This window comes from Candoia aspera, chromosome 14, assembly GCF_035149785.1.
Source record: "Candoia aspera isolate rCanAsp1 chromosome 14, rCanAsp1.hap2, whole genome shotgun sequence".
NCBI lineage: Eukaryota > Metazoa > Chordata > Lepidosauria > Squamata > Boidae > Candoia > Candoia aspera.
In genome coordinates, this window is record NC_086166.1 from 16,961,351 (window position 1) to 16,976,755 (window position 15,405).

Below are 15,405 nucleotides of genomic sequence, written 5' to 3' on the forward strand. Positions count from 1 at the left end.
CATACTTTTCTGAAATTTGTATATATCCAGTATTTGTACCATATACCAGTCTTAACATGCTCTGGACAGGTGACAATAAGATAAAACATACAGCACAAAAAAACCCCAAATAAAATGGAAGGTGCCTAAAAACAACCTAGAGTCAAAAGCAGGTTCAAAGAGAGGGGCAAAAATTAACAAGGGTTGAGAACATCCCTATCTCTGGGAGAGGGTATTCCAAAGAATGGGAGCCACCACTTGGAAGGCCTGTCCCCGGTCAATGGCTCATGAATCTCACAAAGTCAGGGACCCTCAATAGGTGCCCTCTAGATGTCTTGACTGCCTGGGTAGAGTCTATCCTAGCAATTGCTTGTCTATGGCATACAGGGTGGCTTTAAAGGTAATAGCCAGCACTTTAAACTAGGTCCAGAAGGACCCTGGCAACCAATGCAGAGACTTTGTTGTTATTCAGTGCTAGTGAGATACTCATCTAGAAATTTAGTCACTTTCTGCATCATCTGTAGCTTTTGGGTCAGCTCCAAAGGCAGTTCCATATACAGAACGTTACAGCAGTCCAGTTGTAATGCATTTCAGACAGCTATGTAAAAAAATGTACTAATGTATGTGCAAGGATTGAGTATATTAAGCACCATTGCCAAGAAAAAACATAGACCTTTGGAAGAAATGTGCACTAAATGACATAGAAATCTTAGCACAATCTTTGAAAGACATTCCCATGTTTGATAAACTGAACTTGACCAGTCCACAAAAAGGAGGAGCTATGAAAAAACCAATCTGACCTATTTTCAGATTAAAAAATCCTATCTAATTAAAATTAATAATAATAATAATAATAATAATAATGGCATATGGTTGATTCCAAGTTGAGTGGAGGCTATTATATTGGGTGAAAGGTACAGAAATGGCACATACATGGCTGCAAGGGAATCACAGGTCAGATCACTAGGTAGGAAGCCAAGATTCTGAGCATCCAGGCTACTCAGGAAAAGGTGGAGCCGTTGCCCAAACCATACATCATAGTCTGCTGCGGTGAAGAGGTGGAGGAGGCCACTCAAGTGACAGAAGATCTCACCCAGGATGAACCGCCTTGTCTCCAAGTGGGGCAGCTGAGACAGATGATGCTTGGAGAACAAAAGAGAAGCAAGTACAATCTGAGGATATTTCCTCCCAGCCAACTATTGTTGAGCAGAATTCCTTGGAAATGGTATTGCTTTGAGAAGACACTGAAAGTCCACAGGGGGATCAAAAAAGTCAAGATGGTGAGCATGAGATATAACTGAACCCCTGCCCTTGTGTGTGTGTGTGTGTGAGAGAGAGACACCTGTTAAAAAGGGGTGACCGATTTTCCCAATAGATTTGAAAAAGCAGCTTTTAGGCCTGCACAAAGCCCTTCTAAACAAGTAAAAGCATCCAATTCAATTGAACCTATTTCAGAAAGTCAGTTCAGTTTGGAGATTCAGTTGAATTGCTTTCAGACTGAATACCCAAATCAAGGCTTCATGTGACCCTAAATAATTGTCAGGGCCCTCACAGCTGGGCACAATCAATGAAGTAAGAATTATAGACTTCAATAAGACATTTTAACGCAAGGATTAGGGTAAAGTACAAAACCTTGGAAACTGTGATAGGAACCTCCAGCCCTCTTTTGCTAGTGAGTTTGCTAAGACATAGTTGCTTTACATTTTGAATCTTTTTGCAGCAGGGGCTGTGCTGCCATTTATGAAACAAGCAAATGTTTCATAAATCTTATAAGGATTTTCTTGTGTGTTCAGACGATTCTGGAGGGTTGGTGGCTCTCATTCAGACTAACATGGCCAGACCAGATTGGAAGATTCAGTTCGTTCTATTGCAATCTGTCTCTTCATCCATACAATCATGACACAGGTGTCCATGAAATTCACAGTCCTGTCCTTGTCCCCTTACCAATGAGAGTGCCATCAGTCTTACCCAAAGACTGTGAAAAGAAGGAAGAGAAGCGGGGGCGGGGATTGCATGTCTGACCTGTTTGGCAGCAGCATTGAAAACATCCATAAACTCTGCAGTGTCCTGTGAATCAAGAGCCCCGAAGACCTTCCGGGCTTTGTCTGTGTCACGCCAGATGCCACTTGCTAGCATGTAGTTGGCTAGTTGCGAGGGTGAGAGACCTGCCACTGCATCCAGCTGTGGAGCAAGTTAAGGTGGTTCTTATCCGAAGGAACCCCAGGCTAAACCAAATATCCCTCCCTCCCTCTCCTCCTCCTCCAGCCAGCCTTTATTTACTGCATTGAAATCTGGATTCAGGCCAACCAAGTCTTGATAAGTGGCTAATTTGCTGAAGCGCTTAAAATTGGCATTTAACCAGTCCAAGCTGCCCCGGGTATTTTCAATGCAAGGATCACCTGGGAAGGCAAGAGGCAGTATCAGACATTGATGTGATTATTGTGTGGGGTCCTGTTAAAGGGCTAAAAGAGGGAGCAGGCTGGGGGCCCTACTGTTCACAGGGCACACAATTAAGCACCACACATATTACTTTTTAAACATTTAATTAAATTAACATTTAATTTAACTTAATTGAAATTTAAAGTATTTTTTTCTAAATTCCTCAGATCAATCTATCATCTACCTACCTACCTACCTACCTACCTTTTTCTTTCTGCTCTTTTCCATAGAGGTTCTCTGCAGAAATCAAAATGCTAGACACAAACTAGGTATAGGTGAGAAATTTCTTTAGTTTGTGTTTTTTGTATACATAAATTTAAATTTAGTTATTTGATCATACACCTTTCTCTGAATTCTGCAGTGCATTTTGCCAAGAGTAACTAAAAGTGTAACAGAGGAAAATCTGCATCAAAATGCACATACAAGTATTCATGACAACAATGTGTTTTATTAGGAAAAATGGTTAGCAAGGCCCGTGCAAGAGGCAAAATTGCAAAGAAAAGATGCATATATTGGGAGAAGTAATTTCAGGACAAATTTCAGGACAAACATTTAGAAAAAAATTCTTAAGTTTGATGCATCAAACTCATCAGAAAAAAGAATTGTGAGAAATCAAAATTGATTTCCTATCCTAGAGCAAAATGAAGGTTTAAAACAAATTTAAAAGCCATTGTGCTAATAATTTAACATACCTTAATTACTGTTAGAAATTTTTTTATTAAAAAATAAGCAGGTTGATAAAATGTCCCAGTTCTGCATTAAATGGCATCAAAATTCATGAAAAACTAAAAGAATGGTCTCATGAATGAGTTTCATTTATAGACTGGGAGGCTTTTTCACTTTTTGTCAAATAAATCACATTTTCTGCAATGATGACATTGCCTAACCATCCCTTCAAAAGTGTGTAATATACTGTACGTCTATCATGTGGAAAACAGGGGCATCTGGGAGAGAGGGGTCAAAAAAGGTAACATAGTGATGTGACCATGCAATCAAAGCCCCTTTTTTTAATATGCTGCAAGTAAAAACCAACCAAACAAAGTGGGGCTTTGATGACATTGCAGATATCATCTTGACTTTTTAAATTCCTCCCTGTGAGGAGTCTTTGATGCCCCTGGTGGAAGCATAAGATGTTCTGTTCTGACATTAATTTTGACAGTGGCCATCCAATGGAAACTGACATAGGACCTCTAATAAAGCATTCTGACAAATTTAGAGATTGTCGCCCCAAAGAACAGATCCCACTGAAAGCAGAGAAATATTTTTCTTTGTTTTAAAAAAGCAACTGACAGCACATAGCAATCTTGATAACCAATAAGAGAGTTTGATTTGCTTTGTGATGGGTCAATTTCTTTATGCTTTTATGCTTTTCTTTACAGGTAGTCCTAGCTTAATAACTGCTCTGTTTAGTGACTGTTCTAAGTTATGATGGTGCTGCAAAAGTAATTTTATGACTGGTCCTTGCACTTATGACCATTGCAGTGTCCTGTGGTCATGTGATCACCATTTGTGCACTTCACAGCTGGCTTCCAACAAGCAGAGTCAATGGACAAGCCAGCAGTAAAATTGCCAGTCACGGTCACGTGATGTCTCGCTTAACAGCACCCAGTGACTCACTTAATGACTGCAGCAGAAGTGAGGTTGTAAGCCTGTCATGGTCATGTTATTTTGTTTAGTGACTACATTGCTTAGCAATGGAGTTTCTGGTCCCAAATGTGGTTGTTAAGTGAGGACTACCTGTATAGGGAGAAGCATTTAAACATACATGTTTGAAGTGGTGCAGCCCAGGCCTGTTCTCTATGCTGATAAATCCATCCTGAGTTCCATCTGATTTGCTTTTTATTACAGTGTTCTCAGTCAAAAGGAAGAAGTTTGTAACTCTTACCCCCTTGAGAAATCTTGGAAGTCAAATAGTCTTTGACAAACTTGTAAACATCTTGGCAGTTTTCTGGCAACATCTGTGGAAAACTCCCATCCAAGCCAGCCATTCTGAGAAGAGAAGAAATAGACCTTGGGGTATTTTTACCTTGGGGTAGCAAACTTGAATCTGTGGTCAAATGCTCTAGAAAGTTTTGACTCCTAGATTTGGATGATATACTTAACCAGGTCAGATAATAACCAAGTGGATATTTGCATGATATAAAAAACTAAGTTAGTTAGTCGTAATCCTAATCCTAATCTAATCCTCAAATCCTGGGGTAAGGTTTTATTGTTTGTTTGTTTATGGGTTACATTGTGGTGTAACCCATAATCTGTTTGTGCCAGCTCAACAGTGTAGACCGGACTGAGATACAATGGCGTAGAGATCAGGACTACTTTTATTGTAAAAGCTCCAGTAACAGAAGCTTGTAGGTCTGAATGTGCTTCACTTCTCTCTCCCTCCATCTTTGTGTGAGGTATGTTGAATATGTTTTAATCATAGAAGAATTTCAGAGGCTTGAGTTTTTAAAAAGACACCGCACAGGAAAAAAGGTGGGGGCCGCTCTTCTGAGGGGGCCTTTGGTGCCCGGCTGGCTGGGCCTTCCGCTCAGGGACCAAGGTTATGTCCTTATAAGGTCAAGAAGCTCCTGATTGGTTGATGTAGACAGGACAGAATATATTAATGATGTACACCAGCTTCTTGCTGGTCAGTCTCTGTAGTTGTTAGTTAGCTAGCTAGCTGGTTAATCTGTTTATACTATGTTGTTTTACTTCTAAGTAATGGTTCATATGGAAGTCAACCCCCCCAAACCAAATCAAGATGTACACTAACCCAGTTTAACAAGTTGTGTGACTGTAGCTACCAGGTCTTTAACTGACCTAGTTAACTGTGGTGTGAATACACTGGCATGGTAAATGCAAATGCAAAAGCAAAACAATGGGGTTAATTCAGTAACCAAATTCCTTAGAAAGGGTCTTTCTAAAAAAACCTGGCAGCATCAAAGTATGCCTGCCTTCTGCTATGTGACGCTCCACATTCTACCACATCAGAAACAACCTCTTTTTATACTACTCTTTCTCTTCCATGCGTACACTGTACAAAACAAATCTAGAAAGACGGCATATTTCTGTCCCAGTCCACTATAAATATGTTTACTTCTTCTTATCTCTTTGGAGTAACACTATCATTGGGTAGAGCTGGCATGTTCCCATCCTTTAATCGGTGTTACCTGATGGGACCTGGGAAGCATGCACTCTCTGGCACAACCCGTGTCCTCTGAAACACCATCTGGCCCCCACTCTGGGCATATCCAAAACAGTCTGAAAACCTGGCTTCCCTCCCCCCCCCAGGTGTTGAATTAGAGTCAATTTCTCTTTCCATAGTTGTTTTTCTTCCGGCATTTGGGGTTTTTAAATTGTACTGTATAATAGTTTTTACTGTGCACTGCCCAAAATCTCTGTAGAGTTGGGAGGCCTTATAAATATCTCAGAAAAGAGGTTTTCAGCTGCCCTCTTTCAAGAAAACACTGAAGACCCACTTGTTTACTGGGGCATTTCTCACAGAATTACTCCAGGGAAAGATTACCTATAAGTTTGGCTACTATTTTGCTTCTGTTTTTATTCTTTCCAATCCAAAGGAAGATTGGAAAGAAATTCTCTGTCCTTCTGCCTGGTGGCAAGTTAATTCTCTTAAAACAGAACAGGGCAGGATTAAATTTGGTATGGGGAGAGAAGATTGAATTTGAAAACTGGTTGGATCTGGGTGGGACAGGAGAAACAAATCCTGAAAAAAATGCCCCCAACGCATCCCAAAGGAAGGGGCACTTGGGCAGCAGCTTGGAATGATGCTGACTATTTCATCCTGAGTCTCCTCCCTCCTGGTCACATGTCCCAGAGCAGAGTGCATGTAAGCCAACTGTGCTTCCCAGTGCACACTTCACACAAGCGCACAGAGATGCAACACAAGGGAAGAGCACAAATATACGCACAAATGCACAGAGACGCAACACAATACTTCATTACCCAGAAGAAAGTACAGATGTCTTCCAAGGCAACTGCTGGTAAATAGTTGGAAAGACTTCTGGAAGCCAGAAAAGGATTCCTAACTTGTTTTAAAAGGTAGTCATTTTAAAAAAAAATGTATTTATTGTTTTTAAATATTATTTGATTTTATTGCAATTATGTTCTTTAAGACTTTTTAGGCTGTTCTCTTGCAAACTGTTCTGAGCTCCTGTAAGCTGAAGAGCAGTTTAGAAATAATAATAGTGAAAAATAAATGGAAAAAGTAATAATATACCAGGAATTGCAAATTAGAGTTGAAAGACTATGGAAGAAAATGCCAACTATAACACCAAGAGTAATCAAAGCTCCTGGACCCATACCATTATCTGAGCCCTTTTTAGTTGGGGTTCAGGCTGGGTCAGACTGAAATGGCATTGGTCATGTTTGTAGATGACCTCTGGAGGGTTCGTGCTGTGGTGCATCCATCCTTGTCCTCCTGTATCTCAGAAGCTTTCAATACCATCAACCATGGTGTCCTTGTGGACCAAATTTACAGTGGTTCTCCTTTCTCTGTGTTTGGTTCAAGTCAGTGTTGGTAAGGGGGGAGAGGTCTAGCCCTAGGCTCCTCTAGGGTGCCTCAGGACCTGGTCCTTTCACCCCTCCTATTTAACATCTAAATAAAGCACTGAGGTCATGCAGATGCATGGAGTATAATATCATCGGTATGCTGATGATAGTTTTTCTTCTCTGCTCCATGATGCTGTTCAGGTGCTTACCCCATGCTGGGAGGCTGTGAGAGTGGGGGGGAGCAGACTTTTTCCACCAAGGTGGATGTAGCAGAAGCAACAAAGAATAAAGTCAGTAAGCTTTTTACTCCTTAACCTAATGTGTCTAAGCAAGTGATTCTTTATGCTTGGGAGGGCTGAATGTGTAAGAGCAATAACCTGTGTTTCTCTGGCATGCTCACTGAAGCTATCTAAGATAATTTTCTTTTTCTGTGCCAGCTTCTAAGCTGTGTTAAGCTCTGCTCCATTTCAGTGGTCCTAGCAGGCTGCTGAATTGGCTTCAGGGGCTAGGGGACTTTTGCACAGCTGCATCCATTCCTGGACCCAGAGGCTCTGCTCATAGTCATCCATGCCTTAATTACTTCCCGATTTGGACTACTGCACTGTGCTCTACATGGGATTGTCCTTGGAGACCACCGGGAAGCTTCAATTAGCCAGAATTCAGTGGTGCATGCAGTTTTGGGTGTCCCGAGGTTTGCTCAGATTACACTGTTGCTGCGCAAGCTGTGCAGGCTCCCATTTTCCTCCTGGGTGAAATTCATGATGCTGGTTATCACTTTTAAAGCCCTGCATGACACGGGGCCAGGTGAGTTGAGGAACTGCCTCTCCCTGGGGATATCTGTCCCACTGGATTTGATAGGGTGGTGTCACTCCAGGTCCCCTCTATTGAATGATGTCATTGGCAGGGGCCTTTCCTGTAGTGGCACCTGCCCTATGGAGCAGCTCCCCCCTGAAATCTGGAAGGCCCCTACCCTCCTGGCCTTTGGGATGGGAGTTGAGGCTCACCCGAGTATACTTGTGATAGGAACGTTGTGGAGTCTTGGTTGTGTGAAATGGTTTTAATCTTTTGTACTTCATTATTTCTGTATGTTATTGTGAGCTGCTCAAGGTTATGCTGTACAAGAAGGGTGGCCATATACATCCAAATAAATAAATATTAAATGGAGCCACAAAATATTTGCACGTTTCAAAGTTATTTATTATTTCAATATATATGGCCGTGCATCTCAAATTCATGACTCTGGGGGGCTAGCAGTGTTAAAAGAAAATATAAAAGCAGAAAAAGCAGAAAAACAACAAAACAAATTCACCAGGTTTGACTCCACTGGCTTTGCAAAAAAATCACATTGCATGAACAACAACAATAGTAATAAAAATAAAAATAAAAACAAACACCAAACACTACTCTACAGCTGTTCATTTTTCTTATCTCCCTCAGTCTCATTTGAAGCCTGATGAATCTGTCAATGAGCAAATTACTCACATAGTTTTGAAAGAGCCACAAGGGACACTTTTGGGGATCATTGCGAGGGTGGAGGCATTGATACTGGGCAGCCACAACGTCAGCTTATTCTGGAACCAGTCTTTGTACTGGGAGACAGAGGCGCTGGGGAGCAGATCTTGCATCTTGTAAAAAAAGGCTTCAAGCATCATGAACATCACATCTGTGTTTTCCAGGAACATCACCCCCCTCTGATAAGTAGAAACACAAACAATTAGCATTTACCAGGGTTTTGTGTTTTTTTTTCAAAAAATGGGGGAAGGGGGGCATTTTGGCCACTATCTTGACTTCTTTGACCCCTCTGCAGACCCTCAGATTAATAATCCAATCCAAAATGGCACAGAAATGGGACAACAGATAACCAAACTAAAAGGTTGTAAAACAGCATAAACTTAGGTGGTAGGGAAAATAAAATAAAACAGATGAACCCAATGGCCATTTTGTTTTTCTTGCCAAGCAAGGGCACTCTGGGCTTTCGGCTCTGCTCTTGTGGTCCAAATCCCCCCACTTTGGGTGAGGTTGCTGAAGAGGCAAGAGCTAGCCAAGCTCATTGCCTGCAAAGACCCTACTAGCCTTGGAGGGCTGTTTTTTTCTCCTATGCATCGGAGCAAGATGGTACTTGAGTCCATTCTGTCATGAGAATGAGTGACCCAACCTAGATGTGAGATTGTGTTTTGTTTTCTATATTTCTCTTTGATTTTGATTGGCTTGATCTTTATCTAGACTCATGAATAATGAGTGGGGCTGCCTTACAAATCATTTAAAGAAATAATTAATAATTAAAATAAGCTGAAAGGAATTCCAGATGCTTCACATGTCCCTAAATCAGGGCTGGGCAAATCTTTTGCTGGATTAGAGCCTTAACTGTTCTTGGAATTAGTCTTGGGTAGATGGTCTTGCCTGCCAATGGTGGGTGGAACTTCAGCAAATAGCAGACTAGTCAAGGCAAAAAGGGGGTGAAGCCCTCCATTCACTTTCTTTCTGATTCCTCCATTTTTGTACCTTGTTATTGCTGGAAGTCCTGGCAAATCCAGCATGCCTCATTAGCATATGGATGATTGCTCTAGGATGCAAACTCTCTGTGCTATTGAGTAAGCTGCTTGTTGCCACTCCCACTTCTTCTCTCTCTTTTCCTGCTCCTTCCACCAGGAGCAAGGCATGTAGTACTTTTTGATTCCCGCTCCATCTTGGGCCATGTGGTCAGCGTAAGAAAACAAACTTCTGCCCCTATTCTAAATGCAGCTATTAGCAGCTGTAGGGCTGAGAGATCACCAAGTATAGGTAAAGAATAGAAGAAACAAGGAACATCATTTTCTACCAAAGATGAATGTAACTGGACCAAAGAATAAAGTCAGTAAAAACTCTTTTTTACCTTACTTTGAACTTACCCTGTCTAAGCATGTGATTTTTTATGCTTGGGAGGGCTAAGTGCGTAAGATCAGTAACCTGTGTTTCTCTGACATGCTCATTGAAGCTATTTTAGATAATATTCTTTTTCTGTGTGCAGTTTCTCAGCTGTGTTAAGCTCTACTCCATTAGGTGGTTTTAGCAGGCCACTAAATAGCTTCAGTTATTTTCTCTCTTCCAAAATCCCCTTTGCTCTCTTACAGCAACAGGCTTTTGGGGACGGGGCATATCAATTCTTCCTGCATCTGGATTGATCCCTTGCACATGACTTTTGAAGTCAGACTGAGGGCCACATGAAATGGGCCCGCTATGGCTTGAGGTTCACAAGCTGCTTGTTCCAGTAGCCAGAGGTCTATGCCTCTTAGTTGCTGCTTAGATAGTCACAAAGGGGACCAAAGCAGTACTGAATCCCTGGAAGCAAAAAGGTCCCATGGTGGAAACATAGCTGATAAAGGCAACCCACCTGTGATGCAATGAGGGCAAACTCTGTCACAAAAGCAACAGTTTCTTCCAGAGGCCTGTTCTCTAAAGGCATCAGAAGTGCACGAACCATATCAGGATCATCCAGGATGTTAGAGCCAAAAAAGACGTGAGCAAGTTGGGTGGAAGTAAGATTATCCTTGATCTCAAACTGTGAATACACATGAAGACATGATAAGCAGGCAGAAATATTCTTCTGGTGGGGAAATTGCTTTTCCTTTACTAATGGTGCCTTTATTTTGTGAGTGTGGTGTTGCAGATTATTCCTTTTCTGAAGATTATGTTGTGCACATATACACAACTTGCATTTAAATGTAAGACTTGGATTAAACAAAACAATTTCCTCCATCCTGGCTCAGGAAAAGGGCAGCCAGAAGTGAAAAGCTCACTTCTGGAGCCAAAAATTAGCTTTGTCTCACCCTTACTTTTATTTTTAAAGAAATGTTAGCTTATTTCTCTTAGAGAAAACATCCTAACAGAAAGAACACACTAACATTTCTCAAGCTTAATAAAATATGTCCTTGTGTCCTGAGATGTTACCAGTGTACATAGAGACAGCTGGCCATATTAGATCAGTCGTGTTAATTCTCTTGGTCTCCTGCTGATACAGTCAAGAGTAGGCTTCAGGACCCAGGATCCTTCTGGCCCTGTAAGTATGTTCAGGACAATTTTTGTAATAAACTTGCTTCAGAATTTGTTACTGTCCCTTGGGGTTCTTGTTCTTTGGTATTGTAAGGTATAGAAAAATACAATTTGTAAATAAGGAAGATCTATATATATTACCATATAAAGCAATATTATATAGATCTTAGTTGGGGGAGATTTTTAGGTGCAAATACTAATACTAGTTAATAGCAAGGGGGGGAAGCAATATATGTAAAAAGTTTAAACTAGTGAGCAACACAATGTTACACATTTAAACTAACAACAAGTCAGGAAGAGATAGTGGGAAACTCATCAAATGATAATAGCTAACCCAATTAAAACTTTCAATGTGTGAAGGCCTTGGAATGTCCGGGATGTCTCAAGATAAGAATGTCTATTAACACATGTAAAATAAGGGTGAGGGTCCAGGGGATGAGGCGGTCGGAAGATTGTGCATCTGAGACCCCCAATCAATGGGAGATCAGGCTAGGGAAAAGGTGACGGGCAAAGGGATGACCTATAGATTGTGAACCCACCTATCTCGGGGCAGGAAAGAGCAACCAAAGAATGTATATAAGGGTCCGAACAAAGGAAAAGGGTGTGGCATCTCTCCTTTCAATCAGACTCTGCGTAGCCTGGTTGAGGTGCCCACCGCGCTTTGCAAACCGCTCAATAAAGTAAGTTCCTTTTCAGAACTCTCTGGTCCAGTTTTCGTGATTTTTATATCCAACAAATTGGCGCCCAACGTGGGGCTCTGCACAGCACCTCGGGGCCGGGGGTTTGCCACAGCCTGACCTCCTGGAAGACGCGTCCTACCCGGTTTTAGGTAGCCAGGGGGGGCAGGACGTGGGGACTCCGGCCTGAAAGCAGAGGTGTTCGAGCCAAACGGACCAAACAGACGGACCATCGGAGGACTCTGAAAAGGAGGAAGGGTGAGGGTGTGGGAAGGATGATGTTGCGGCCCCTGTAAAAGGACCGGGCAACTCCACGCGTGGACCCAGGTGAGTAGACTTGGTGAAAATGAGATTCACTTTAAGACACCTGGGCGGTTGGGGGATTGGGTAGGATTCCCTAGGTCCCTAGAGTCCAGTGCCCGTGTGTATGGTGTGTGTGTGTGACGCCCCGAGGGCCTCAGAGGCTGGCAAGGCGGAGTGAAAGTGGATCTCCGAGTGCCGCGGTTCCATACCCCCGCGAGGGGATTGGCCGGAGAAGGAGAGAGAGCGAAAGGATTCTGGCTGGTAGGGAACCAGGAAGAGGGAAGACGGTAACCAATACAGCAACGCGATTTCCTTCAGGATACACCCGACGTTGCGCCTCCCCCTGGTTTAAGGGGGGTGGCTATTGGGGGGTCTCTCAATGCTCTGAGGTCTAGTGGTCAAGTAACGCCCACTAACATGGGCAGTATCGAGAACAAGTTAAGTCCGGACTTTAAAACTAGCCAGCGCTTGCTGGGAGACCGGGCGGGGTTTTGCTCCCGATAGTCAGAGACTTAAAATTGCCAAAGGCAAATCCAGCGCAGGCTGGAGGACTCTACCTCGGGTGTAAAACGACTTGGAGTGACTATAAGGCCGGTCAGGAGCGGGGAAAGAGAGGCAGCACGAACCAATATGGGCAACGGCAAAAGTTCCAGAGGAAAGGAACGATCCCTTCTTGACTTACGGAAAAACATACCTAAGGAGAGTCCGCTCGGACTCTTGCTGAGGAATTGGGATAAGGAACCCTGTAGAAAAATGGTGAAGAAATGGCAATTAGGTAAAGAAGAAATGGTGAGGCTTTGTTGCTATGTATGGGGGCCGGAGAATGAGATTGATTGGTCCCTATATGGGAGTAGTGACTATTTTAAGTGTAGGAGCCTCCTAGACTTCGTAAAGAGGTTGGGAAGTAAGAACAGTTTAAACTATGCAAAGCTATGGGTGCCAGCTGCTTGGGAAGACAAAACCCTGGTATTTCTGCAGACTACCAAAGACCCAGACAGCACAACCGAAGAACCACCCAAAAGATATCCCCCACCCCCCTTATAATCCTATGCTCCAACCTGGGCAGGCGGCGCCTGAGCAACCTCCTGCGCCCGTGGCGGAGGAACCTACTGCCCCGCCAAGAATAATAGAGGGAAACGGGGCGGAATAGGGAACTGGAGCAGTTGGAATGGGACCTAGAAAACTTCCCGATGAAGTTCCAAGCCCTAAGAGCCTTCCCCCCCTAAGGGAAGTCCTGTCCGGATTAAATGCCCAGGGACAACCAGTAATTAGTTATGTGCATGAACCTCTGAAGGCGTCAGAGCTCAGAATGTTTAAAAGAGAAATGAAAAATGTGGTAAAAGACCCACTGAGAACAGCGGAACAATTAGAAAGCCTATTAGGTCCAAACATTTACACCTGAGAGGAAACTGCCATAATTAACACCCTGTTTTCAGTAGAAGGAAGGCAGTTAATACGTAAGGCAGCAATTCGAGGTTGGGAGCAAGAACATCAGGGAGAATGACAGGTGAGCAGAAATTTCCGCTGCAGCGCCCCAACTGGGATAACAACCAAGCCCAAGATAGGCAACATATGGAGGACCTTAGGTCCTTGGTTATCAGAGGGATGAGGGAAGCCATCCCTAAAGCCCAAAATATGAGCAAGGCCCTTCAAGTAGAACAAGAGAAAGATGAGAGCCCGGCAGCCTTCTTGCAAAGGTTGAAAGATGGCATGTGTAAGTATTCAGGGCTAGACCCCGATTCTCCAGTAAATATACAACTGGTCCGGGTCCAATTTGTAACCAAAGCTTGGCTGGATATCGCTAAAAAACCCCAAAAAGCAGAAGGGTGGGCTAAAAAAAGTGTAGATGATCTCTTGAAGGAAGCCCAGAAAGTATATGTACAGAGAGAGACGGAGAAACACAAGCAAAAAGGCAGGATCATGGTAGCAACAGTAAGGGAGGTTATGGAACAAAGGGAACACAGCAGGACGCTGCCACTCAGAGATGAGGAAAGTATAGGTGTGGAAATGGTGGGGAAGAAGAGAACCAGTAGGAATCAATCCTGGGAGTCCTTCAGGACTGTCAGAATTTGTATGAGTTTGTGAGTTTGTAAAAAAAAAAAAAAAAGTTTTCTGTTTGTAGGTATTTGTCTGAGTATTGGTATGTATATTTGTTGAGGGAAATGGTGCAGAGTGTGTGTGTGAGCTTGTCCCTTAAGGAGTTAAACGTGAGTCTGTCCCTTTCAGGAACTGAACTCCTCCGCAGTAAAAGGGGAATGCTTCAGGTTTTTGGAAATCCATAGCCCTGGCCAGGCTGCGGGTCTCCCAAATTTTTGGCTATGCAATCCCTTGTTATTTGCTGTAAATGGAGGGACATGGGATTTGATTGTGCCATGTGTTCAGTGCTGTGAGTAGGTGACCAATTTAATTTGTGTGGAAGGGAATTGGGTAAAAGTGAATTAAATAAAGTAAAGGAGAAATAAGAATGAACTTGTGATGTTGAGATGACTTGAGAGAAAGAATGCCTATGGGGTGGTACACAATTTTGGAAAAATATGGTTAGAGAGGGGACTAAAGGGAAAGAAGTTTCTCCCTGTAATAACACCACAATTACAGGAGCTTTGCCCGACCTGAGGAAGCCTTGTGTTTTGTGTTGTTTGCTTAATTCGAATTTGGAAACGAGAGCTGAGGACTGGCAACTGTATGTGGATAGAAGGTTTGCTGAAGTGTCAAAGATTGTGATTTAGTTGAGAGTCTGGATTGGATTGATGCAAACCCACAATCCAAGGTGGCAGGATATTCAGACTTTGTTATCAGTCTTCCTGACACTGGAGGAACAGAGGATGGTTATTGAAATAGGAAAGAAAAGGGAAAGGTTGGGGGTTGTGCTGGCAAAGCTCATAACAGGGTGTTTGCAGGGCAAACCCAGGAGGTAGAGAGGAATAGGAGAAATGAGAGAATGAAGGCAGAGAAAGGGGGAGTCTGTGTGGTGCTGGGGGGGAGCTGTTGTGCCTTTATTCCGGGCAGCACAGCCCCCGATGGAACTGTTGCTCGGGCCTTGCAGGGTCTAGCTGCACTGTTTGGGAAGTTGGCTGAGGGTTCGGGGGTAGACACCTCCCTTGCAGGGTTGCTGGATTCTAGGTTTGGTACATGGAAAGGGGCCCTAGATATAGGACAAAAGGGATTTTGGGAGGATTATTTACGAGCTGGAAACAAGCTCTAATGATGGGAATCCTAATCTTGGTGGGACTGAGATGTGTATTTCATGTATTATCCCCCTAATCAAAAACAGTGTTCAAAGCACAATTGAAGCATGATGCCTCCAAAATCAATAATGTATCAGAGCCTGGAAAACCAAGACACCCAAGGATACTGGGAGGCAAAAGCAACATTAAAAGGATTCGAGTTACAAATTGAACAAACTGATAAAAATTAAAAGGGGGGAATTGTAAGGTATAGAAAAATACAATTTGTAAATAAGGAAGATCTATATATATAACCATATAAAGCA

General features: G+C 42.9%; 1 protein-coding gene across 3 annotated transcripts in view; it reads right to left on the reverse strand.

Annotated features, from left to right (window-relative positions):
• The window catches only part of LOC134505234 (uncharacterized), a 100,858-nt gene that overhangs the window by 39,319 nt on the left and 46,134 nt on the right, over window positions 1–15,405 (reverse strand). For all 3 annotated transcript variants that reach the window (XM_063314846.1, XM_063314848.1, XM_063314847.1), the window contains exons 15-20: window positions 10,277–10,444; window positions 8,389–8,597; window positions 4,304–4,407; window positions 2,260–2,378; window positions 2,002–2,160; window positions 913–1,121 (exon numbers count right to left, since the gene is read on the reverse strand). In XM_063314846.1, the coding sequence (XP_063170916.1) occupies window positions 913–1,121; window positions 2,002–2,160; window positions 2,260–2,378; window positions 4,304–4,407; window positions 8,389–8,597; window positions 10,277–10,444 (968 nt within the window). The remainder of the gene's footprint in view (window positions 1–912; window positions 1,122–2,001; window positions 2,161–2,259; window positions 2,379–4,303; window positions 4,408–8,388; window positions 8,598–10,276; window positions 10,445–15,405) is intronic.